Source organism: Hyperolius riggenbachi, chromosome 6, assembly GCF_040937935.1.
Source record: "Hyperolius riggenbachi isolate aHypRig1 chromosome 6, aHypRig1.pri, whole genome shotgun sequence".
In the NCBI taxonomy this organism is placed as follows: Eukaryota; Metazoa; Chordata; class Amphibia; order Anura; family Hyperoliidae; genus Hyperolius; species Hyperolius riggenbachi.
The window spans coordinates 74515467-74539514 of NC_090651.1; the positions used below are offsets into that span (position 1 = coordinate 74515467).

Genomic DNA, 24048 nt, shown 5'->3' on the forward strand with positions numbered 1-24048 from the left:
AGTCAGTGGATTGTTATCACAGTTGATAACAGATTAGACGGAGAAGAATAAAACTTAAAGCATGATAGGTGTTTACTGTCATGTTCCCACTGATAAATGTAATAAAATACATGAGGGTGCTTAGTCTCTGGTTCTCTAATGTTTTGCAGGCAACCTCACCTATGCACAGGTGGTGCAGCTACATGGAATCCACCTAGCTGAGGCACTAATTACCCCACCTGTGCATAGGGGAGGTTGCCAGCAAAACATGCACATTTGGAGTCACAAGGGCAGGTTTGAGAAACACTGGCCAAGGAGAGGCAAATAATTCAGAGTTGATGAAGTTTATGCAGCTTGGAAATTGTCCAAATTCAGCAGCTGAATTTGACTGATCTATTTCTAGGCACTGGTGCCCAGTGGCGTAACTAAGGAGCATGGGGCCAATATGAGTTTTTCATGTGGCACCAAGCACACTTTATATGGATCTCACCATATGCACACTAATCTGGGCCAATGTGGATACCTCAAAAGCACCAGCCAGTGAGACCCAAGCTTCCTGTGTGTAAGCGGCTGCCTGATTACTGAGAGAATTGTCCATCTGACTGGCTTGTGCATGGCTGCAACACTACAGTATCATCCAGGCTGCACAGAAATGTGCGGCAATAGCATATATCAGCACTGTACCTGCTCCCTGTGCAAGCGGTTGTGTGATTATTGTATGCAAAGCCCTGCATATTGAGCACTTTGACCTAGCTTACACACCGTCTGCTTGCTTAAAGAGGAACTTCAGCCTAAACATACTGTCATTAAGTTAAGTAATGAAATAAAGAAAGGGCTCCCAACTGACTGAATTAAGACCCAGTAATAGTATACTATGTGCTCGATTATGGCCGGATTATAGTGAATGACTTTCCCGGGACCTTGGGAGTTTTACTATATAGGGATTCTACTCTACTTTTAGCAAGTACTGTACAAATCAATTTTCATAAAATTATTAATGCAGACAGAGCCAGCTTTTCAAGACACAGGGGCCTTCCTCAGGGCAAACAGGTCTGGCAAGTACATCAGTGGGACAGCAATCAGGACACAGTCAGCACATACTGTTAGACGCATTTACATTACATGCCCAACACACAGGATGCGTTTTTCAGAACATATTTATTTGTTTTTGTATAAAAATGGTTTATTTCACTTTCTCTGCTCGATTAACGTGACCTAGGAAAACAATACATTAAAAATAAATACATTCTTTATAAATAAAACATAAATAAACCTTATAATTAAGGAATGGAAGAACCAAAACAGCTTCATGAGACCTGCAAAACAGATGCAGGCCTCGTACCATAAACAAGGCAGATTTCAAGTAACGGCCTGAACACTCAGGCTTCTCACGAGGAAGGGGGTGAGGGGCAACCAGCTGCCATCTTTGCAGCCCCACAGCGTAGCGTTTTCAGAGATTGGTTGTGGAGGGGGCGGGGCACAAATGAAAGTGCTGTGACTGCCCATAACACTGTTCAGGTGTGCAACAGCATTCTGATTCAGAGGAGCACTCAATCTGAAGGGTCTTTGGTAAGAGGAGGTTGTCTGATAAACAGGACAATATTTTGTGTTACACCTTTGTGAGAAAACAAAAATAAAGTTTTGCTTAGATGAGCAAATTCCAAAATTCAAATTTGCCTTTGGTAAATTAGTGTAAAGAGTGAGACGTGCCCATTTTCCAAAAATTTTACAACAAAGAAGGGTATAGGAACTGAAACTGGCAAGGAGCAAATGTAAATGTTTAAAGAGAACCTATCTAAAGAGCAAGTATCTGGTACCTGATCCGACTGGTTGAAGCTACAATAAGATGTACCATCAACACATGCATGATCAAAAAAAAATCTTCCACTAAACCTAGCTTCTGGAAGCAGTTGGCAGCCTTTAGCACCAGACAATGCCACCTAAAAAAAAAGGTTCTCCTTTAATTAGCTAAGAATGGAACAGAACAATTTGAGATGCTGCTGTGCATAACCATTGGTTGGAACTGGTCAGGCAGAAGGGAAAGCTTCAGTTGTTGAACAGAACCTTTGAACACATTCTTTAACAGATAAGGAGGCCAACCCCAACCTTAAGCTGGCAATAAAATGACAATTTATAGCCAACCACAAGTCTATAGCTGCAGGTTTCTGCTAGATTTTCATTGTTATCAACTACAATGAATGACAACATTACTAGCAACTGCAGCCGGAGAGCTAAAGCCGCTACAAAGCTTGACATACTATAGCCCCAAGGCTGAAATTCCAAAAAGCAGGGAAAACCCTGTATTAGAAATCCCAGAAAGAAAAAGTAAGAGATTTTGGGAGATCTGCTACCACTAAACTTTGAGATGATAAAGCCTCTCCCTGGAGATCCTGTTACAGGGCCTCTTTGGTGAATGGACTCACAGTATATTACATATTGCACCAAGCAGAGAGGTGGGGACATCCCATTCAGCAATGGGACACTTCACTCTGGAACAGCTGCTCAGCTATAAACTGACTGGGCTGAAAAGGGCAGCTGCCACCATTGTGCAGTGGAGAGGGGAGGGGGGGGCGCAGGGTGAAGGCTCATTTTAAACAGCCACAATACAAAGAAAGCTCAGAATCTTTAAAGGCAGCAAGTCAATAGTTTAACCCACTGTCATTAATCCCTGCTGTGTAGAGCTCTGACATTGGGGTAGCTGTACAGACAGACAAGCATTTTGCTGGGACTCTTGCTAAGTGTCTAAGGAATAAAATCCCTTTGGTGTACCAGTCCAGGAGTGAAGAGGAGCCAGGGTGTTTTACCCACAACTCAGACAGTAGAGAGAACCGCAAGTGCAGCATGATATGGCAAGTGAGGATCTTCCTGTGATTATAAGTGCCAGTCCAGGCTGGCATATATAGAACATAAATGAAGGCAGTTCAGTGTCCTACAGTTTCTAGAAGAAATTTCCACCGAAGCACCAAAAAGCTCTAAAGAGCTATTGGATTGTAGAAGAGAGGATCAAAGTTCAGACACCACTCTTGGACTGACTAAAACTTTCATACATCCATATAAAACGTGAACCCAGTAAGACAACTGAAGCCTCTTGACACTCCAGGTCTGTCCATCAGTTCCGGTGAAGATCTGTCCATCAGTTCTGATGAAGGTGCAGAGTCCAGCATCCTCCTCGTATGATGGTAGTACAGAGTGCTCCAGGTTTAGGACTCAGCTTTCTGTTGCAGCAGTTTTAGGGTGTATTTCAGCCGATGGTACATGTCCAGGCTGCAGCCACCCTCCACCAGGGAGCTGAGCAGGAACGTCTGAGAGTTTCTGTCCCGGTTTATGTATGTGAGGAGATAGGCATCATGCGGCTTACTTAGAATCAGCTTGGTGTGGTCATTGTAGAAATTCACCTGGTGAGCAAGGGGAAAAATAAATAAAGTCAATACATGAGATTCTGCAAAGAAAGCCATTTTCCCCCCAATGGAGTAAAGGTACCCCATATAGACAAAACATTTGTATTGCGCTTTTCTCCTGGTGGCATCAAGCGCTTGAGCTGCAGCTGTGTTGGGGAGACTAGCCCAAGGACTCCTTACTGAATAGGTGCTGGCTTACTGAACAGGAAAAGCCAAGATTTTAACCTAGGTCTGTCAGTGGTAGAGCCCTTGTCCATTACACTATATAGTATTTTGAGTGTTTCAATAGACAGATTCTATCTATATAAACCCCAAATCTTACAAAACATCTAGAGAAATTTGTATGATCATATGATCAAATTACAATTTATATATTGACGAGGGGATTGGACCGGCTACTTTTTCGATGGATTGATCTGTGTAGAGGAAGAAAGGAAGGGGGGGGGGGGGGGGGGGGTATAGGGTTTGTTGAATCTTCAGGCAACAGTACAAAAGGCGTTTGCCATAGTTTTGTACTGTATCGGCACTACATAGATTGCAGCAGTGAATATGGAAAACTGAGCCTGACCATTAGGATAACCAACATTCCATTTCTTTCCCAGCATTTGGCCCAGTAACCGAGCCTGGCTACTGGGAAGAGAATAGAAAGTTCAGGAGGAGTTCCTGAAATGCAGAAAGCTTCATATCAGATGGATTGTTCTATGAAATGTACCCATCTAGCCAGCTTTGCTACAATGTCTCACCTGGAGGGTTCCATTGTTAAATAGCATGAGCAGCGCATGTTCAGTCTTCACCCACTGAAGCAGCAGCAGAAGGGGCTGACTTGCCTCCTCATAGCATGGAAGGTCTCCTCCCTGCAAACAAAAGAATCTCATGAGTCACAGGTAGACTTTGAAACTATAAAACAGGATATCAAAGCCTACGCAGCAAGTTTATCTCCTAGTAGGCAAATGCTGATGCAAATAGAGTTTAAAGCAACTGTAGGCCAATTTCCAGCCTCTTCCCGGTAAGTGAAGCAGAATGATGAACAGGTTGTGTGACATTCCTGGGCGGTTACCAGAAACCCACAGAGTGGTGAAACCAATATGTGCAACATCTGACCACACCTGAGGGATCTTGTAGGCTACCCTCATACTAGCGTTAAAGTCCACACATTCCAAACTTGGGCCTGGATTCTAGCCCACCCCGACTCTGAAGCAAGTTACTACATCTAAGTTTCTTGATTACCCAGCATTTCTCCATCATTAGCCAGATTTCTTCAGTTGATCAGGACCATTACACATTGCTGAAATCTTTGGAAGCACTCACTGCTGGCAAACCATAACCCCTAGCAAGGAAATGTGATGCAATAGAAGGTGCCACTTTGGATTTAAGAATGAGTATGTAAATCAAATGTTCTGACTCCATTAGGTGCATGCAGGTTATTGGTGAGACATGCCAGATCAATATCAGCTTATTTTTAAAGACCATCGAGGGGAGAAAAAAAAAAAAAAAAAAAAAAAAAGTCTAGTGGCAGAGTGCTCATTCTAATTTAGTAAAGGTGGCCACACCATGCAATCTGACTGTACAATCACCAATTTTAGCACTTTCATGTAGTAAAGAAACGAGAGGCCCATACACCTAACGATTTTCCGGCCGATATACAGCAAATTCGATCACGGTGAATCTGCTGTGAAATCATTGCACAAACGCTGACAGAACGATCGATTTCCGTCCGAAATCAATAGTTCTCATCCATCCGTCCGTGTAGAAGGTTTTTCTCGATCACCAGCGGGTCGGGAGTGTGTCGATGGCAGCATTAGAATGCGCGATGCAATACATTACCTGTTCCGGCCGGCGCAACTCTCCCGGTCTCCAGCTTCACTGAACTTCCTGTCCCGGCAGGAAGTTTAAAAAGTAGAGCGCCCTCTACTGTTTAAACTTCCCCTGGACAGGAAGTTCAGTGAAGCCAGCCGGTCCGGAAACCCAGCACGTAGAGAAGACAGCGGAGACCGGGGAGTTGCATCGGCCAGATCAGATCATTTATAGCTGGCGGCAGCAGCTCCACAGATTGTGAATCGATTTCAGAATGAAACTGATCACAATCTGTTTGCAGTAAAGGCAGCCATACGATCCCTCTGATCAGATTCGATCAGAGAGGGATCTGTTGATCGATCTGATGGCAAATTGACCAGTGTATGGCCACCTTAACTGAAAAATATATCAGAAGCAAAGTAAATCTGTTGTGGTTATACTACATGATGTTGGTGAGATTGTATAAGATTTGTACAGTCAGATTGCATAGTGTGTGGCCACATTAAGCCTACTGTAGCCAAGAACAGTCACGAAATTCTGATCAAATGACCAATGTATCAAAAGTCAGTTCCCAGGCTTTGTGGGTGTGGCTGCAGGGCAGGGGGCGGCAGCAAATATACTGAAACCGGCAGCCTACAGGGTGCCAGAGCACTGTGGTGCACAAAGCAGCCAATGTTTGGGAACTTCACCAGATGCTATATTGGATTTAACAGCTGTAGGTCTGCCAGGCAACTGGTATTTAAAAAGGAAACCTAGCAGCCTCCATAGGTCTCTTCATTTGACCTTGAAGGAAACCAAACCACTTGTTACAAGAAATGTTCTGGCTGAGAGTTAAATGCCATGCAGTTGCTGAAGAGAATCTAAAGAGACCTAGGTGTGTGTATGGCTGTCTTAAGTTTTATCCTCAATACATCACAGCCAGTAGCTGGAAAAATCAGGTTGCCATTGTATTGATGTTTATGTATGACTGAATATGACAGAGTGGAACATTTGAGGCTTGATTTTGCATATAACCCAGCATCTGTGAGGTCTATGTAAATCTCTATTTGCAATTCAAATTTTATAGCACACCAGTGTCAGACAAGACAAGGATATCAGTGATCGGAGAGGACAAAGGGGTGAGCAAGAGTTTCAGACTCACCTTCATTAGGTTTTTCTCCATGTAGGTCGCAAAATACTGCAAGACGCTCATCTGGCCCTGCAGCTGCTCCGGCACAGCCGATAGGGGGAACACAAAATGACGGCTATTGGTCAGGTTGTAGTGAACATTCCTGAACAAAACAGAACCAGAGTCAGCATGGCTGTATAGGAGATGGGTGGGGTGGTCAATTTTTCAAGCTGGGATCACCCAGCAGATCATGGCACAAGTTACTGTACATTTCCTTACCTGCGGCTAGCTGGCAGCACCATGTGCGTGCCATTGTTGAAGAGGACGCCAATGCATCGGTTTGACAGCTGGTATCCAAAGCCATACTTGTTAGAGTAATCCACCCATTTGCTCACCCATATAAAGTTCTCGTGTCTGGAAAGAGGAGTTGGGTGTCCTTCACCTGTTGGGAGAGGAAATGTAACTTTAGATGGAGTTGGAGACTTACAACAGCTAAAGCTACATTCTAGAGCAGGGGTGTCACTCAAATACAAAAAGTTTGATGAAATTGAACACTGGGATCATGCTGCAGGTCATCCTCAATGTCTTGTGGCCAGCTATCTCCACTATAAAGTTCTCCCTGGTGTCTTAAGGCCCCCTCCCCTATACACTTCCCTGGTATCTAGCACCCCCCTCCCCCATATGGCTACTTGTGATCCAGGGCTTCACCTCCAGTATAGTTGGTGGTCTAGAGTGGGTCAAACAATGCAAAGTGAAAGCAAAGTGGCGTAACTACTTACAGGCCATATTTGATGGCTAAGCCAGAGTTCGACATGCATGTTCTAGAGTAAGTGACCACACAATGCTGAAAAATTCCACAGTAAGATACTTATAACTCATGTATAGCCCACTAGGTGACAAAAATAAAATGTCCAAGATTGCTCCATGCTTTTTAAAGCAGCAGGCTTACCTGCAGGCATAGAAGACAGGCTTTCTCTGAGAACGTCAAGAGCAGTTTCCATCACTCCAGATGCAGTAATACAGTCTTCAAGAGCTGTACATAAAAATATATAACAGGTAAACACCTGAAGAGTAGGATTCTGCTAGTTAATAAGCATCTTATAGTGCTTTTTATGTGGGTAAAGATATTCTTACCATCACTGCTAACCAGACTGCCACGGATGGATCTGGAAACAGATTTCCCAGAAGCCTCTTCGGTTAGTGTTTCTACAGGGCTGCAGCTGCCAGTAAGGGCATGACCAGCAACAGGGGCAACCTGCAGACAAAAATACATATGTTTGCATGGCAACTTCACCTTCTGGGAATAGATAAGGTTACATTCAGAAGAAAGTTCATATACACCCAGATTGCTACCAAGATCAACACAACATGGATAAGGGTCTGAAATTTAATGTGGCTGAGGAGGAAGCAGTTAAGGTCCATACATATCCAATTTTACCACTTTCGTGTAGTATGAGAGCATATCTACACAGTCTGTTCACAGTATTCAAAATGTGTTTACCCTCATACTAAAAAGGTACATACACATGTCAGATAAAAAAGTCTTTGGAAAAAGAAATATCAGACCAATTTTACCCCCTTCCATGTAGTATGAGAGCCATACTCTACACAGTATTCTATGGAGCTGAACTCCACATCAGATGAAAATCTTTGCAAGATGCTGCACGCATTCAACAGATCAGTATCTGCATAAGATCTGTTCCTGCAAAAGATCCATTCCTGCAAAATGCACTCAGTCTGATATCTGCAGATCCCATACACACCTTGTTTAATAGACATTCATCTGCAGATCAGACAATTATCTGCCGATCTGAAGATCTGAAGATCCAACCTGGTGGATCTGATCTACAGATAATTGTCAGTTAAACAAGGTGTGTATGAGATCTGCAGATAGACTATGAATGTGTTTTTGCAGGAATGGATCTTTTGCAGGAACAGATCTTTTGCAGATACTGATCTGTTGCGTGTATGCAGCATCTTGCAAAGATTTTTATCTGATGGGGAGTTCAGCTCCATAGAATAGACTGTGTAGAGTATGGCTCTCATACTACATGAAAGGGGGTAAAAATGGTCTGCGATCTTTCATTTTCCAAATACTTTTATCTGACGTGTGTACCCACCTTAAGAATGGTAAAAGTGGCTAGTCTTCTGCAGATTAAAATTGGATGCGTGTATGGAACCTGAAGCCTGGTACACAATTATCATAGGATTGGCTAGCCACTGACCAATTTTACCAACTCCATGTAGTATGAGGATCAATAGATATGGAATACGAGTGGATTGTATAGGTAAGTGCTCATACTACATGGAGATGGCCAGTGACCAAGCTTGCCCAATCATAATTGAAAGTGTGTACTGGGCTTCTTGCTGGGTACACGGTAAGATTTTCTGTGCAATTTTGCGACCTGATAGTTTTCCCCCACACTTGCGAGGCAGCCACTAGAGCGCACTCAGTAGGCAGTAGCAGTGTTAGGGAGTCTTACCCAAAGAACTCCTTACTGAATTACTGGCTTACTGAACAGGCAGAGCCGAGATTCGAACCCAGGTCTCCTGTGTCAGAGGCAGAGCCCTTAACCAGTACACCATCCAGCCACTGCCTCAGTTCAGGTGTACTTTAATGCTGGTCAAGAGTGGATAAGGCCAAATGGGGATTAGAACTTCCTGCTTAACCCTCACCTCATTCCCATCCACAGTTTTGTAGCTGAGTTGTCGGCAGATTGAGGTCTTCACCAGGCCAGTCACCAGTTTGGAGATGTCATCCTTGTCCTCGGAAGGCCCTTTCTTTGCTACAGAAAGAGGAAAATATTAGAAACAGAACTATACTCTTATAACTGGTGAAACCACAAGTTCCAGCACAAGACAGTATGTGGGACTTGCAGTTCAGGTCTCGGACAAGCCATGGAAATGTCACCATTATGTCTTACCTTTTGACTTGCCTTTGCCGAATAAGCTTTTGGCAACCTTGGCAAAGAGGGTCTTGGCAGGGTGTGGTGGGTGCAGGTCTGGTACCATTATGCAGCTACTGGGTGGCAGCCTCTCTGGAGTGTAGCCCTGAAGAAGAACAGCAGAATTAGGCAGGTTAGTAAAACCTCAGCTGAGGTGGCCGATGAATGCTTCTGCAGAGAATCTAGCGTGTCAACAATGGCCACCCAAACCTCCAGTCAACTCAGCTGAGACAACTGTACTCCCCACTCCACCCATCATGTGAACACTCACAAGCTACTCTGTCAGCCCTCCTCCCCCACACAGCAACAGAACAAGTAGCCAGCCTAAAGGTTAACATTGTGTTTGTACAGTGTCAGCCCTGCAAGGTCACTGAAGGGATAGAGTCCTGATCCCCGCCAGTAACATGCCTTGTAAGGGTGTATGAGGCTTTAAAGCCTTACGTTCACAATATCAAGAATTAGATAGCTGCTCACTGGAGATGGGTACGCACCTTTGTGAAAAATTCATGATCCAAAATCTGGTCTAAGGTCAACCGGTCGCTGGGGCTTCGTTTCAGGACGCCCATGATTAGGTGTTTAGCGGCTGAAGAGAGGCAGGCTGGCAATGTGTATTTCACCTGCTTTATACAGCGGTACGTTTCCTTTAAATCCGAGGTCTCAAATGGCGGTGTGCCGCACAGCAAAGTGTACCTGCAGGGAACAAAATGCCATCAGAACCATGCTAATGTTTCCAGAAGCACCAACCAGGTGGCAGCAGATGCAGAGCTATTTTGCCCCTTATGGAGACCTCAAAATGAGCAACTCAGAGCTCAGACTCCCAAGTCCCCAATTCTAAAATACAGAACAGTCTCAGACCACAACTGTAGTATAGCAGCAAATGCTACTTTAAAGAGACAAAAAAAAAAAAAAAAAAAAAAAAAAAAAAAAAAAAAAGAATCTATAAGATAGATATAAATAATGGATTTGTATGTGTAGTACAGCTAAGAAATAAAAACATTAGGAGCAGAGACATGTCTAATATTGTTTACAGTACAGGAAGAGTTAAGAAGCTCCAGTTATCTAAGAGCCATTGAGCTCCAACACTTTGAGCTCTGTCTTCTGAAGCTTGCTATCTCAACTGTCAGTCATTCTATATTTTCCTCTGCAGAGAAGGGTTCAAAAGTTCAGTTGGCTGCTCTGCAAAATCATTTAGAATGCTGAGTAGTGTGTAAAACTGCAAATATTAGAGAATGAGGCATTGTTAAAAAAAAAATAAAAAAAAATTGAATGAGTTTTTCTACTAATATTCTAGTAATTATCTGTACTACACATACAATTCATCATATAGATCATCATTTTTCTTCAGTGTCTATAACCAGAAGCCTTCATGTGCAGAAATGTGACCCCCTTTATTAAACCCTTCTGAGCAACTGCTAGAACTAGTGTTGGAATATTAACTCCAGGCAACAGAGGTAAAGTTTCCCCTTTCCATAAATCCTGAATAACGTAAAAGCTGTGGAAAAGGGTGACATGTTCCAGATTACAGGAGTATAAATAGATAAATTAACCCCTGGAGGGTTGTGTAGAACAATCCCAGTGAGGATTCCTGTGATCTCAGAGGAAGATGAGCAGTATGCTTTTCCTCTTACGCCAACTGTTGTCACTTAATGACCTTTACATTGAGGATGCTAAGGCAGCACCAGTCACAGGGCGAGATTTCTCAGCCAGTGTTTGCACAGAGTGAAGTATGGCTGCAACACAGGAAGTAGTGGAGCAGTTGCATAAGCAGAGCACAGCCACAGCTTTCCTGTGTGACAACGACCAGAGAAAAGAACGAACTGAATTTTCCACTAAGCCAGACACTAAATGCCTCCCAGAGTCAACAGCTTTCCAGAACCACAGAGGCTACACAGTTCAAAATAACCCTTTTCCCATGATAAGAGACTTCCTGAACTTACATGACGCATCCCAGCGACCAGACGTCAGATTCCGGACCATGGCCATGTCGGTAGAGAACCTCAGGAGCCAGATAATTGGGGGTGCCGCAGATTGTTCTGAAAAATGAACACAAAGGGTTAAAGGGAACCAGAGATGAACGATTCACACAAAATAAACATATCAGTTGATAGCTTGTAAAGAATAAATGCTCTACCCGATAATTTCGCCACTCTGGTGTGCCTTTTTGAGTGCTTTTTTTTTTTTTCATTATTGCTCCAGGAAATATCCAATATGGCCGCTGGCTCATATTCCTTCTGTTTCCAGGCTATGAGGTGTTCTGGATGTGCTGTCTAGGCTATATGAGACTATAGACAAGCAGGGCTGCTGTAGGCTTTCATCTGTGTGCTTTCAACGTCATATTCTGGTATGCTTTGTGGCTGCCTGTAGGAAATGTCTCTCATGGTAATGAAACTGCATACAGTAGATAATGACAGGCTGCACAGAGAGAGCACACAGATCACACAGCCACACTTGTCTGTTAGACAGAGATTTTTCCTGCAGCAGCACCCCCCCCCCCCCATCTCATCACAGCTCTCAGTATGTAAAGCATGAAATTTGAGCCAGGAGGGGGAAGGCTTGGGCTTGAAAAGACTCCACAGAAGAGAGCGACTCAGCTATAATGATTCCAGGTCAAACCTCGACTGAATAGTCGGTGGATTCTTATCACAGTTGATAACAGATAGATTAGACTGAGAAGAATAAAACTAAAAGCAGGGTAGGTGTTTACTGTCATGTTCCCACTGATAAATGTAATAAAATACATGAGGGTGCTTCATCTCTGGTTCTCTTTAAGATGCAGGGCTCCAGGTTTGTCCTAGAGGTAGAGATATGGAGGCTGCCATGTTGGTTTCCTTTTCAATAGCGGTTCCCTGACAGTCCTGCTGAACTGGCTGCAGTAGTGTGAACCACACTTGTAACATGCATGCAGCTAGTATTGACAGATTTGTCAGAAACTCCTGATCTGCATGCTTATTCAGGATCTTTTGGCTAGAAGTATTTAAAGCAGTGAATCAGCAGGAGTGCAAGGCAATGTGCATGGTTTAAGAGGAAATAAATATGGAGGCCTCCATATCCATCTCACTTTAGGTGTGCTTTAAGCAGAAATAGTAAAAGTGACAATATATACTACTCACTTCTTCCTCAATTCAGGGGGTTCCAGTCTTGCTGCTAACCCAAAATCTCCCACTTTCAGTTCCATACTATCATTGATGAAGAAATTTCCTGCAGAGAAGATATCAAATTTAACCAAAAAAGTGCAAAATGTACAAGGAACACTATACAAGTGGGTATCCAGTCACATTTTGTTCTCTGTGGCAAGTAATTTACTGTGTGCTGTAAAGAGCATAAATGGCCTTCTGATGCAAGAAATTGTATACATATAAGTTTTTCAGCTTCTCCAACAGCCTGGTCTTAGTTTGACCATAGCAACACCCAGTCAATAGGGCACTGAAATCACCTCTCCTATTGCACATGCCTATGGGGTACCCTGTCCTGAACCACCCAGAGTCTGGCAGTCTGTACTGGAGGGAACCCAGTTGGCCATCATGACAGAGCTTGGAATTAAAAACAAACAAAAATGACCTTTTTTATAGATACCATTCTGTGGTGTTTAAGAAAAACCTCGAGTTTGAGAAGGAAAGAATAGTGATGGTCCATAGCCATTTGCCTTGCCCGTGTCTCATTTAGATGCAGGCAAGAATACTATCTGCATGGAGTTTGTATGATCGTGTGTAAGTTTCCTCCCAGATTGCAAAATAAGTATCTTATGTCTATTAGAGACATCAGAGGACTTATGGAAGGGATTATAGTGAGCTCAAAGGGATGTTTAGGGAGACAACTATGGGCTCTCATGCCTGGTACACCATGCAATGTCCCAGACAGGTCAAAATGATTATTTCTAACATGTCCAATCTGATTTCCTACAGTTTTCTGACCACTTCTATACAAACTCAATCAGAAGTCAGATCAGACCTGTCAGAAAAAAAATGGTTTCGAGCAGTCTGACAGGAAATTGCATGGTGTACCAGTCAAAGTGCTGTGAAAGATGTCAGTGCTATATAAATACACAAACTCCATCATATATGAATACCTGAATGGCCAACACCCTTAATCATTTAAGGGTGAATAAATTTGAACAGATCACCCATAGAGTTTACATAAACCTGTTTATACTAGGCATGTTGCGGTGCTGGAGAATTACTCACCTAGCTTGAGGTCACGGTGCAGGATACCGCGGACGTGCAGATACTTTAGGCCGCATATGATTTGCCGCAGGTAATATCTGACTTCAGGTTCAAGCAGAGTGTGCCGGGCCTTCCAGATATGAGCCAGGGACTGTGGGGAGGAAACAGACGATGTAACAAGGCAGCTCTGGAATCTCATGGCCCAAGGCAAAAACCAGCCTAGCAGAGCAAACAAACTCCTAGCCAAGAGATAATTACCTCACACAGAACAAACTTCACAGTACAAAGCATTTGGCAAGGTGCAAACCCTATGCTAAAGATAGGATATGCCCAACTGAACCAAGAGGGGAGGGGAAGGGGTGCAGGAATTCTTATTCCCAGAAATTTTCCAGAAAGCAATTTCCACTGAAATGAAAAATGAATGTATAGTGACAAAAACACCACACATTTGCTGAGTAAACATTTACCTGCACCAAGTGATGCATGTATTTTACAAGCAAAAAAAAAAAAAAAAAAAGTGATCTCATTTAGAGAATTCACACATAAAAGTGTGAATTTGAAATTGCTGTGAGGAAGTTTCCCCAGTATCTGAATGCACCTGCTACAAACAGGCCTTCATATCTGACATCACAACATGGAAGGGCCTGGCCAAGTAAAGTAGCTTGTAGGAGCCAAATTCTGCCAGTCCTGTTCTCCATTTTCAAAATGGTTGTATTTTCTCCCAGAAAAGCCCTCTGGAAGGCCCAATTACTGGAAGTCAGGTCTGTGCTCTAATAGCCATCTTCTGCACCATTATAGAGCTCTGCAGGGTCTGTCAGTTTAGTGAAGACAGAACGTTTTAGGTTGTGAATAGCCAGGGTTAGGAGAGCCCTCATTTTTAATTGTTTTATCCCAATTGGAATTCTCACTCCCTGACCCAGATTTACTGGCATCTCACTGACCATCTTTGAATAACGTGATCTGTTTACAGACAGATAGTCCTACACTTGGACTACAAAAACTAGAGCAATAGAACTAGAAGTTCCACCCTACTTAAAGGGGAACAAAAATAAAGATACTCATTCAACAATGCCAGTTGCCCTTCTGTGCCGATGCTCTGTCTCCAATACTATAAGTCACTGACCCAGAATAAGCATGCAGAGCAGATATGACTGCTGGCTGCATGCTGGTTGCAGGGGTGGGACTAAACAACTAAAGCCAAAAGCTCAGCATGACAGCCAGGCAACTAGCATAGTTAAGGGACTGAGCGCAGCATCTGTATTCCTTTCACGTTTCACTTGAATACATCTGATGAGCGAAGTGTGGCAACTGTCCAACTTAAAACCAGTTTTTTAAGCTGCATGGGCAGTGGTCTAAATGCGTCCTCAATGGCTGCTACTGGAAGGCAGCTACACTGCTCAGAGTAGAGCTGCAGAACAGGTATGAATTACAGACTGTCAGCCATGGATGAAGCCTGGAAAGATTCATGGCCGGTGAAGGGATCCATGGTTTATTTGTAGTTTTAAGCCCAGACAAAGGCCCTCAAAGAAGCATCTGCCCCGAGCACAGCTGCTTGTTATTTACCGAGCACAGGTTATACTGGAGCCTCAGTACAGGAGGGGGTGTGAGGGGTACAAGACTAGTCATTTAGACAAAGGGGCATTCTGCTGTCGGCCCACCCATCAGACAGCAGACTGAACAAAGCCTGCAGCTGTCTCACGTGTAACGTATGGTCTGCAGGCCTAGAGCATCAGTCATCAAGGCTCACCACTGCATCTTCTACATGGAAACTCCTAACAACTTATATGACTGTAGTTAGAGTTATGTGCTTTATATTAAGAGGCAAATCCTTACAAAAGCCAGGCAACTTAGCAGCATAGCTAGTGATAGTCAGGCCCCATAGCAAAACTTCATGGGGTCATCAGATGTAGGCATTAAACATGCCACTACCCTATAGATATAAGTTAATTGGGAAATTTAAATTATTCGATCTACACTGCATATAGTGCATGGGTACTGACAAAATCATAGAGTGGAGTAACAAGAAAGTTAATGGTGAATACATCAAGTACCACCTGGGTACCCCTCTGCTCCAGGGCCACACAGCAGCTGCTATGGCTATTGCTATGCCCTTGCAACTTATAGAACAAGGTTAACCATAGCAGCCTTCACATTCTTAACTTACACATTCTGGATAAAAAGGGATTGCGTAGTTGAGGTACAAATTAGCTGATTAGAGGGGAGCAGAAGATATCCCACTGCACAAATAGTGATTGGCCAGGTGCTATCTGCCTTGGCGAAGGGGATAACCCATTTCCACACTAGACTTTGCTAGATCGCAGGTGATTGAGGCATAATAGTGTGTAAGCAAGTGTGGCCATCATGGTCTTCACACCCATAACAAGTGTAGTCACAAAAACACCTGAACTGAAGTATATCCCCCAGTATTGGAAGAGAAAAATAGTATTTGGGGACGCTCACAGCTTGGAGCCCCCCCCCCCCCCCCCCCCCCCATTACCAGGGCTGCTTCCCACTAGTTATGCCCCTGAATATAATGCTAATAGAGGCTAATTACACATTACATTTTCCACAAACCAGCTTAATTCCTAAAGCTGCTGTGAGCTACACCTTATGATTTCAGTAGCCCTATCTGGCTCACAGCCTGGCCACCAGCAAGCTGAAAAAGTTGCAAGCATCATCATTTGCAAAATGTCAAATCGCTCCAACCCAGTCACAGGCTGCACATGCAGGAAACCACACTAACGGATTACAACCCCCTCAGGAAACCACTACTCAAGCCCTGGCTGGAGAAAGTCCCGTTATCGAGACAACTAGAGTCAGGAGCTGCAACAGACCCCGCACTCACATGGCGATTGCGTCACTAAACAGATTAGAAAGTCTCTTTCACACTCACTTTGCGACTGCAGATCTCAAGGAAAATGTAGATGTTTTCGCCATCCTCAAAATGGTGGCAGAATTTTACGACATTTTTGTGATGCAGCTCACGGTGGAGTTCAATTTCATTCACAATCTGCAAAATAAAAACAAAGGGTCAAAACATCCAAGCATACGCAAGTATTAAAAACTCAGCTCCAGGTGGTTCTAAATCCACAATCTGAAGAGGGGAGGGCCCAAATTGCTTTTGTGGCAGATAAGGGTCCTACAGCTTGAAATCCTGTTAAGAGGGTACTGTAACCTGAAGTAACCCAATGAAAGGAATTCATACTAGGCTCTGCTCATACTGCAAAGGATTGGGTACAGAGCCCTGAGAATATCAGCCTGCAGCTCTGGAGTTCACTACTGCAGTACAGTGTTCCTCCCCGGTAATGTAAAGACTCAGTGAATAGCACTCCGTGATAAGACGGCATCTGCATGTAGTTTGTATGCAGTGTATGGGGTTCTTCCCACATTAAAAAAAAAAAAAAACCATGGTGTAGAGTAGTTAGTGTCTCCCCCCCCCCCCCCCCCCCTACATTTGCTCTAGACTACATTAGAGAATATTAGTTGGGTGCATGGTAGATATTAGATCGGAATCTCCTTTCAGGGACAGGTTAGGATAATATTAGTGCTATATAAGCCACTTAAGGAGCTTGTACTCAGGTAAGCACTGTCTATACAAAGCCTTGTGCCTACAACTGGCCTTCAGTGAGCTGGTAAGCCAAATACTTGCTGTATAGAGATTTTGTATTCTCATCTATATAGTTTCAGCCAGTGTCACAAGTGTATATATACACAAGCACAACCTATATATGGAGCATATAAAAGGCCTGCAAGAATGTTACAGCAGTCAAGACTGAATATATTTCCCGCACATCAATATGTGTAGTTATGCCATAGATTAAATCCAAATCAAACACTAATCTATACACACCTATAAGGAAACTCTCCGGTTTGTTTTCTGGACATAAAGGTTGGCAGCCTGTAAGAGCTTGTCACCTACTTGTAAACACATCCTTCCCCTAACCATACTAACATTTTATACATTCCTGAAGCCTTTTACATATTTCAGAAGCGTTGCCAGTGACATTTCTACATACTAATCTGATATTTACTGAACAGTTCATGGAGAAACGAACTAACTAAATGACCTGAATGTCAGGTGTGGCTTTGCGTGTGGGAAAAGGATGATAAAGGTCTTCAAATGCCCTCTCATATGAAGTGTTTGGTGAATAATTAACGTTTAACAAGCGGACAATTGGCACAGGTGTGTCCGCACCACCTCCTCAAGAAATAAATCACAGCACATAAACGGCGGTACAGCGCTTTGAACATTGAGGAGACTGAAAAAAAAAAATTCTCCTTTTACTGCTGAGTCTGTCAGACGTCAGAGACTTTACAGGCCAATGAAAACTGCCCTCAGCAACAGCAAGTTTGACTAGACTGGTTTGGAGTCAGTTTACCACCATTTAGACTTTGCTGGGTTTTTTTTTAGTATGTCTGGGCATCTTCTGTAGTTGAGCCCTCAGAGCCTTGTGAGGAGCTTGTGCTGCATCTGCAGTGTGACTGTAGTGCAGCAGAACACAAGACTGTCATGTGGAAATCTACAGCGCAACCATGGTTCAGCTACAGTAGCGATACTCCTGTTCAAACTCCAAAGGACTCACCTTCTCCCGCTGGTGAGGTTTGGCGACACGACTGTGTGGAATCACTTTTACTGCGTAGGTCTTGTTAGTGAGCACATCTGTCATTTCATAGCATCGTGCAAATCCACCCTGGAAACAAAAAAAATTTAATTGGATGAAACAAACACCAATGACAAGTCTTGGATTAAAGAGCACTACAGAATTACAAACACTACTTATCCACCAAAACCCACCAGAATGGTCAAGTGTTAACATAGCCACACGCACGTTGCTGGTGAAGTGGTTATTTTGGCTGAAAGCAAATTTATCAAAATCATAACCACAGATCAAGGATTCAGAGTGGTTGCCCTGGGGAATGGCCCAATTTTTGCACCGATTGTTTTCTTTCTACTGGTTTTGAAAGCTATGGCATGGTCCTGACTGTCCACACATGTTCAGTTAAACAGTTAAAGCTGACCTGAACTCAGAACTTCCTCTCTGCTCTAAAAAGATAAACAGCATAACCTTTAAAGAAAAACATTTGTTACAGCTCACACAAATCCTACAATAAATCTGCAGTGTTTCCACTTCCTGATTCATGGAAGAAGACAGTTCGCATCATGTGCTTTCAAATGAGGTTATCTGCCTTATCTGCTGTGGCTGTAACGTGACAGGGGAGAGAGCAAATTACAACTTTTGATTAATCACAGATGAGGGGGAATTAGACAGGCTAAACTAAATACATACAGGGTGCATTTCTCTATTCGACAGACAGAGCAGTCAGCTGAGAACTAGTGTTGACGGGTACATTAGCCAAGCTGTACAGAAAGACTGACAGCTAAAGGTTTCTGTCATTTGTCCATCAAACATTTTAACGTCTGTACGGATTGTAAGGTGTAGTACAAGCCAAGCCATTCCAAGCCCCAGGACATTGCAAATCTGGTTACATGAGATGCTGATGACAGGATATATTGTACAAGAAAAAGAAAAGTTTCCCTCGGGGTCAGAACTTTTAAGTTTCTTAAAAGGCATCCAAACTTCATGAAATCATTTTTTTAGCTCATCCTGTATCCTGTGGAGGAGAAGCCCTTCATACAGATAAGTTATTAGGCTTCCCCCTAAATTGGCCCTAGACTACGATACATACACTACACAATACATAGACATTACTATGATAGGGATTAGATTGTGGGTCCTCTGAGGGGCACTTAGTGACAGACTATTGTACAGCACTGCAGAAGAGGTCGGCGCTAAATACCAAATAATGCTTACGCACATACAGCCAAATTCTACAGGGACTGCCCAGATCTCATAGGTCAGAGATTGTCTGGACCAGTGATCTGCAAACTTGGCTCTCCAGCTGTTAAGGAACTACAAGTCCCACAATGCATTTGCCTCTATAAATCATGACTGTGGCTGTCAGACTACTGCAATGCATTGCAGGACTTGTAGTTCCTTAACAGCTGGAGAGCTAGGTTCCCAGATCACTGGTCTGGACTGCAGTAGAGGCCTATGAAATGAACCACAACTGCCTTAGACATGCCCAAACATGTTGCGAATTTCAAAACGCCATTTATCAGCTATTAGATATGAGTGGATTTCCTGTGACTTTCCTTATCAGGATTCTCAATCGTGGCTTGACACAAAATTGTTTACGGCATTGGGAGATGAACAAAGTGCATCAGTATTCTATTTGCATGCTCTGTGGATTATAGAACATTCAGGATAAGAGGCTGCTAATCTGTCTATTAATCTATAGTGGCACATTCTTGGCACAAGTTCGCTAGATCGAGATACCCTATAAGCCAAGAATGGGTGCAGATAGATGTCTTCATTCAGATGCTGCAGCCAGACTGGGAACATGCAACAATGCCTTCCAGTTCCACACAGATCACCAATCAATAGATCTTAAAATAAACGAGGAGACTGCATCACTTCCTCTGTACTATTTATAGAACCGGTCTGTCTCACTTCTGTTTGTATTGACAGATGAGCCTTTTCTGCAGCAATGGCAGTGAGCTTTCATTTTTACAATTCTGACCAGACAAAAGCTGGGAAATCCAGACTAGCGATACTCTGCCCACCAGCCAAGCAACTACAAGCCACAGCATGCCCCGCCAGTTTATGGTGGCGCATGCTGCAGCATCCATGCCTCAATAGCTGGAGACACGTTGCTGCTGAAGCTAGTGCGCTTCCCCTATCAGCAGGGCCATTAATAGCCGCAGAGGCGGCAGGAGATGGAGCGCAGTGAATGGGAAGCAGCAGGGAGATGCAGTAACACAGGCACATCCTGCAGATGAAAACTACACTGCAGAGAACAGCGAACAATGACAGCACAAGATCAGCCAAAGCCAGGCAAATGTTCACGAGCCAGCGAGCATTGTCTGTGCGCCAGGGGATCAGTGGTATTAACAGGGAAAGCTTCACACAGTTCAGACCTGAATATGCCATTACTGCTGGAACACACTGCTATGGTTTATGCAGTGCTGACATTCTACCCCCAACTATATTAACTTCCATAAGGTGTTTTATACCTCCTGCTGTAAGCAACAAATGACTATATCCATCAGGTCTGATTTCCGATAGTTTGATTTTGTATACAAGGGAGCTGAAAATGATCGCAACTCATCTGACGGGAAATTGCATGGTGTGTACCAGGCATTACACTGGTGTGGTGCGATTTGACAAAATTGCATTGCCCAGTATAGCCAGTGTGACAGATAACATACACGCAACTTACAGTCCACTTCCAGGATTACCGCAGAAGTCGCACCATAGTGCCGCTTGCGCGTTACCCGGAAAACGGTCACACCACAGGCAGTGGTTCAGGTCTCAGTGGGGTTGATTCTTTAAGATGCCTCAAGTGACAGACAGCCTATTGGGCCAAAGTGCAGGGATCACAACCTAGAAAGCCACAGGACCCAACAGAGCTCAGGATGGGATTAAAAAGAGCGCACACAAGTAACCAGCGCCTGCTACGCAGCACTACCATACATGGGGAGATGGTAACTCATGCTGCTACATTTAAGCTGCGCAGCTTGATGAATCAACCCCATTGACATCAAGGACCACTGCGATGAGCTGCGGTGGGAAAGAGTACCATGAAAGTGTAAAAGGACATTCAATCGCTGCAAAAAAAAAAAAAAATATAAAAAAAAAAAATCAAAAAAAAAATGCATAGATGAATGTAGTTTCTACCAGAAAGAACCATGCCATTCTATTATATAATAAATAGCTATGCACAGCTATCAGATATTTGTCACTTGGGTTCATTACAGGTATCTCAACATTTAGTGAATCGCCATACCACATCACTAGACTGACATGAATGACTGTTAAGGGGCCCATACACCAAACGTTTTTCCCGCCAATATGCAGCAGATTCGATCACTGATCGAATCTGCTGTGAAATTGTTGCGCAAACGTTGACCGAATGATCGATTTCTGACCGAAATCAGTCGTTCGACGTTCCTGTCCATGCGGAAGATTGCTCGATCGCCGATGGGTCAGGAGTGCGGCGATAGCAGCGTTCTAATGCCCGACGCAATACATTACCTGTCCCGCTGGCGCGTGTCCCCGCTGCTCCTTCTCCGCTGGGCTCAGAGTCCAGCAGGACATTTAAACAGTAGAGCGACCTCTACTGTTTAAACTTCCCCGGACAGGAAGTTCAGTGAAGCTGGAGCAGAGCGCAGAGAAGAAGACATCGGAGACCGGGGAACTCTAGCCAGCCGGATCAGGTAATGTATGCGGGCGGGCAGCAGTTCCACAGATTGTGATCGGGTTCAGGCTGAAATCGATTCACAATCTGTTTGCAGTAAAGGCAGCCATACAATCCCTCTCTGATCAGATTCAATCAGAGAGGGAGCGGTTGGTCAATCTGATGGCAAATCGACCAGTGTATTGCCACCTTTAAGGTGGCAATGCATCAGGCACATGGTGGCCATTCGACCATCTGATTAGATTATAAGAATTGGGAAGGAAGGGAAAAAAAAAAAAAAAAAAAGCAATCAGTAATCAGAGCAGGCATGTTGGAAATAATCTGATAGTAAATCTGTCAGAAAAATCTTATAAAGTTTAACTGGCATTAGGGTCTGTTCATGCTGAAAGTGTGGGAAATGCTTGTGTAATGTATAGAAGTTGACTTGCCCATCACAGAGTTCCTTTTGTCAATAGTGTTCAGTAGTCAAAAGCCAGTACTTTTATTTGCTTTGTGAGACATTTTAGGCTCTCACTCAACCCCCCTAAACCCCCAACATTTTATACAAGGCAAGTGATCCCATTTACAGTGTGCTGTGGAATTTTCACACCCTTCTATTTACTAAATTTAAAAGCATAGAAGGAATTGTATTGTGTCTAGTGTTCTGAACTCTGCAAGTAGGAACACAGAAATTTAACTGCCACCCAGTATTAGACAGGGAACACCAGTGAGGAGATGAGTCAGGGCACTGTACCCACCTAGCCTGTGCCTGCAGCAGCCACATACCAGCACAGCCAGTCACCTCCGACTTGTCAGTCACAGCCTGAGCTCATTCCACCTCAAATCCTGAAACCCTCACCAGTGCTTACTAGATACCTGAGTGTAACATGGGCACTAGCCATTGTACCACACCTGAAGAAAGCAGGACAGACCCATCTGTCCATCCTCTATACTACAGTACAGTCCCAGCATACATTATAGGTGGCACACAGGCAATTACAACATTTCAAAGGTCACTGCAGGAATAGCAATCACAGCCAAGAAATGAATTCAGAATATTAATGATCATGTTCCACCCAACAGTAAACATCACTACCCTGACAAAGCCATCGGTAATACGCAAGTCCAGGACTCCAGAATTATCCATTCCACCGCAACAGCTTATTGGGTGCAGAGATACAGGACAGCCAATAAAATCAGTGCAAGACAGAAAAACAGAAAAGCCCAGAACGCTAGTTACAGGGGATGATGCTAGGGGGACATTGGTATTCAGGACTTGTCACCAGTAAAGGCACTGCTATAAGGGCCAGCCCATCAATAACAGCACTGCAATGTTACAGTGCCACACAACACAAACCACAACATTACACAGCCATGGCTACCAAGAGATTACCATTCATCACCAGAATGCATACAGATGCCCATGAACACCACAATTTACTCAGATGCAATCTCGTTTTTTACAAAACATACATAATTATGAGGTAATTAATTGTTCTCATAAACTGGTAGATTAGGAAATTTCCCCAATCAACTATAGAATGATTTTACATCATTTTTCACTGCACACTGCAGTTTTCTGTAGAAAGCAACCATAAAAAGAATTGCATCAAAAGAGCAAATCCGAAGAAAAAAAAAATTATACCATTAATGCTGATTTATACTGATTGGCAGCTATAACCTAAATTGTTCTGGATTAACAGCAATCACTGCCATGCACAAATTAGTAAAAAAAAAATTAATCAATGTCAACAAAAAGAGTCAGATTTAAACACACTGTAGCCTATGATCCATGCTTCTGGCAAGCCCTTTATTAAGCACACATTTAATTAACCAAAATCACATATATGTAATAATAGATATAATTAAACATATTTTGCAGCCATTGTGAATTTTTAGCTGATCATAAGCTGCCCGACATTAATGGGGGTCCTCACCTTGCCCAACAGTCTCCCCCGGGTGTAGCTCCTCCCACTTTCGGGGTCCCGCACGATCTTGGTGGGGCTGACAGCTCCGGCCCGGGTGGGCTCGGGCAATAGGCTACCCTGATAGGGGTGTGACTGGATATAACAAGCGGTCTCCATCCCGCCGCCCGCAGCTACACTCACCCGCCGGCAGCCGACCCGCAACTTATATTACCCGAGTGGCGTGACGTCAGGCAGGGAGGACAGCTAAGGCGGAGTTTGGATAGGAGAAGGCGTTCCAGGGGAGATACTGGAAGGATGATAGGTCTGAGAGGAGGAGGAGGCGGAGCCGGAGAGCGCAGAAGGAGCATCTTCTGTATTGCATGAGGCGGGACCGCCCTGATGGGAAGGTGTGATTAAAAAAGGAGGGCGTGCCAGAGAACGGGAGGTGGGGCTGTGTTGAGGGCAGATGAAAAGACGAGGGGAGGAGGCGGGATCGACAAGATGTTAGGGCGTTTCTAG

General features: G+C 43.8%; 1 protein-coding gene across 1 annotated transcript; it reads right to left on the bottom strand.

The window, feature by feature from the left end:
* Positions 1-1118: 1118 nt before the first annotated feature.
* Positions 1119-23714, bottom strand: PLK3 (polo like kinase 3). The gene is made up of 15 exons (XM_068239526.1): positions 23560-23714; positions 17968-18075; positions 16278-16394; positions 13406-13535; positions 12335-12422; positions 11162-11257; positions 9716-9914; positions 9204-9330; positions 8956-9065; positions 7414-7534; positions 7229-7312; positions 6559-6721; positions 6313-6442; positions 4121-4231; positions 1119-3374 (listed from the first exon to the last, which is right to left on the bottom strand). Exons 1-15 carry the CDS (start codon positions 23704-23706, stop codon positions 3180-3182), a joined length of 1926 nt encoding a protein of 641 aa, XP_068095627.1. The 5' UTR covers positions 23707-23714; the 3' UTR covers positions 1119-3179.
* Positions 23715-24048: the final 334 nt, after the last annotated feature.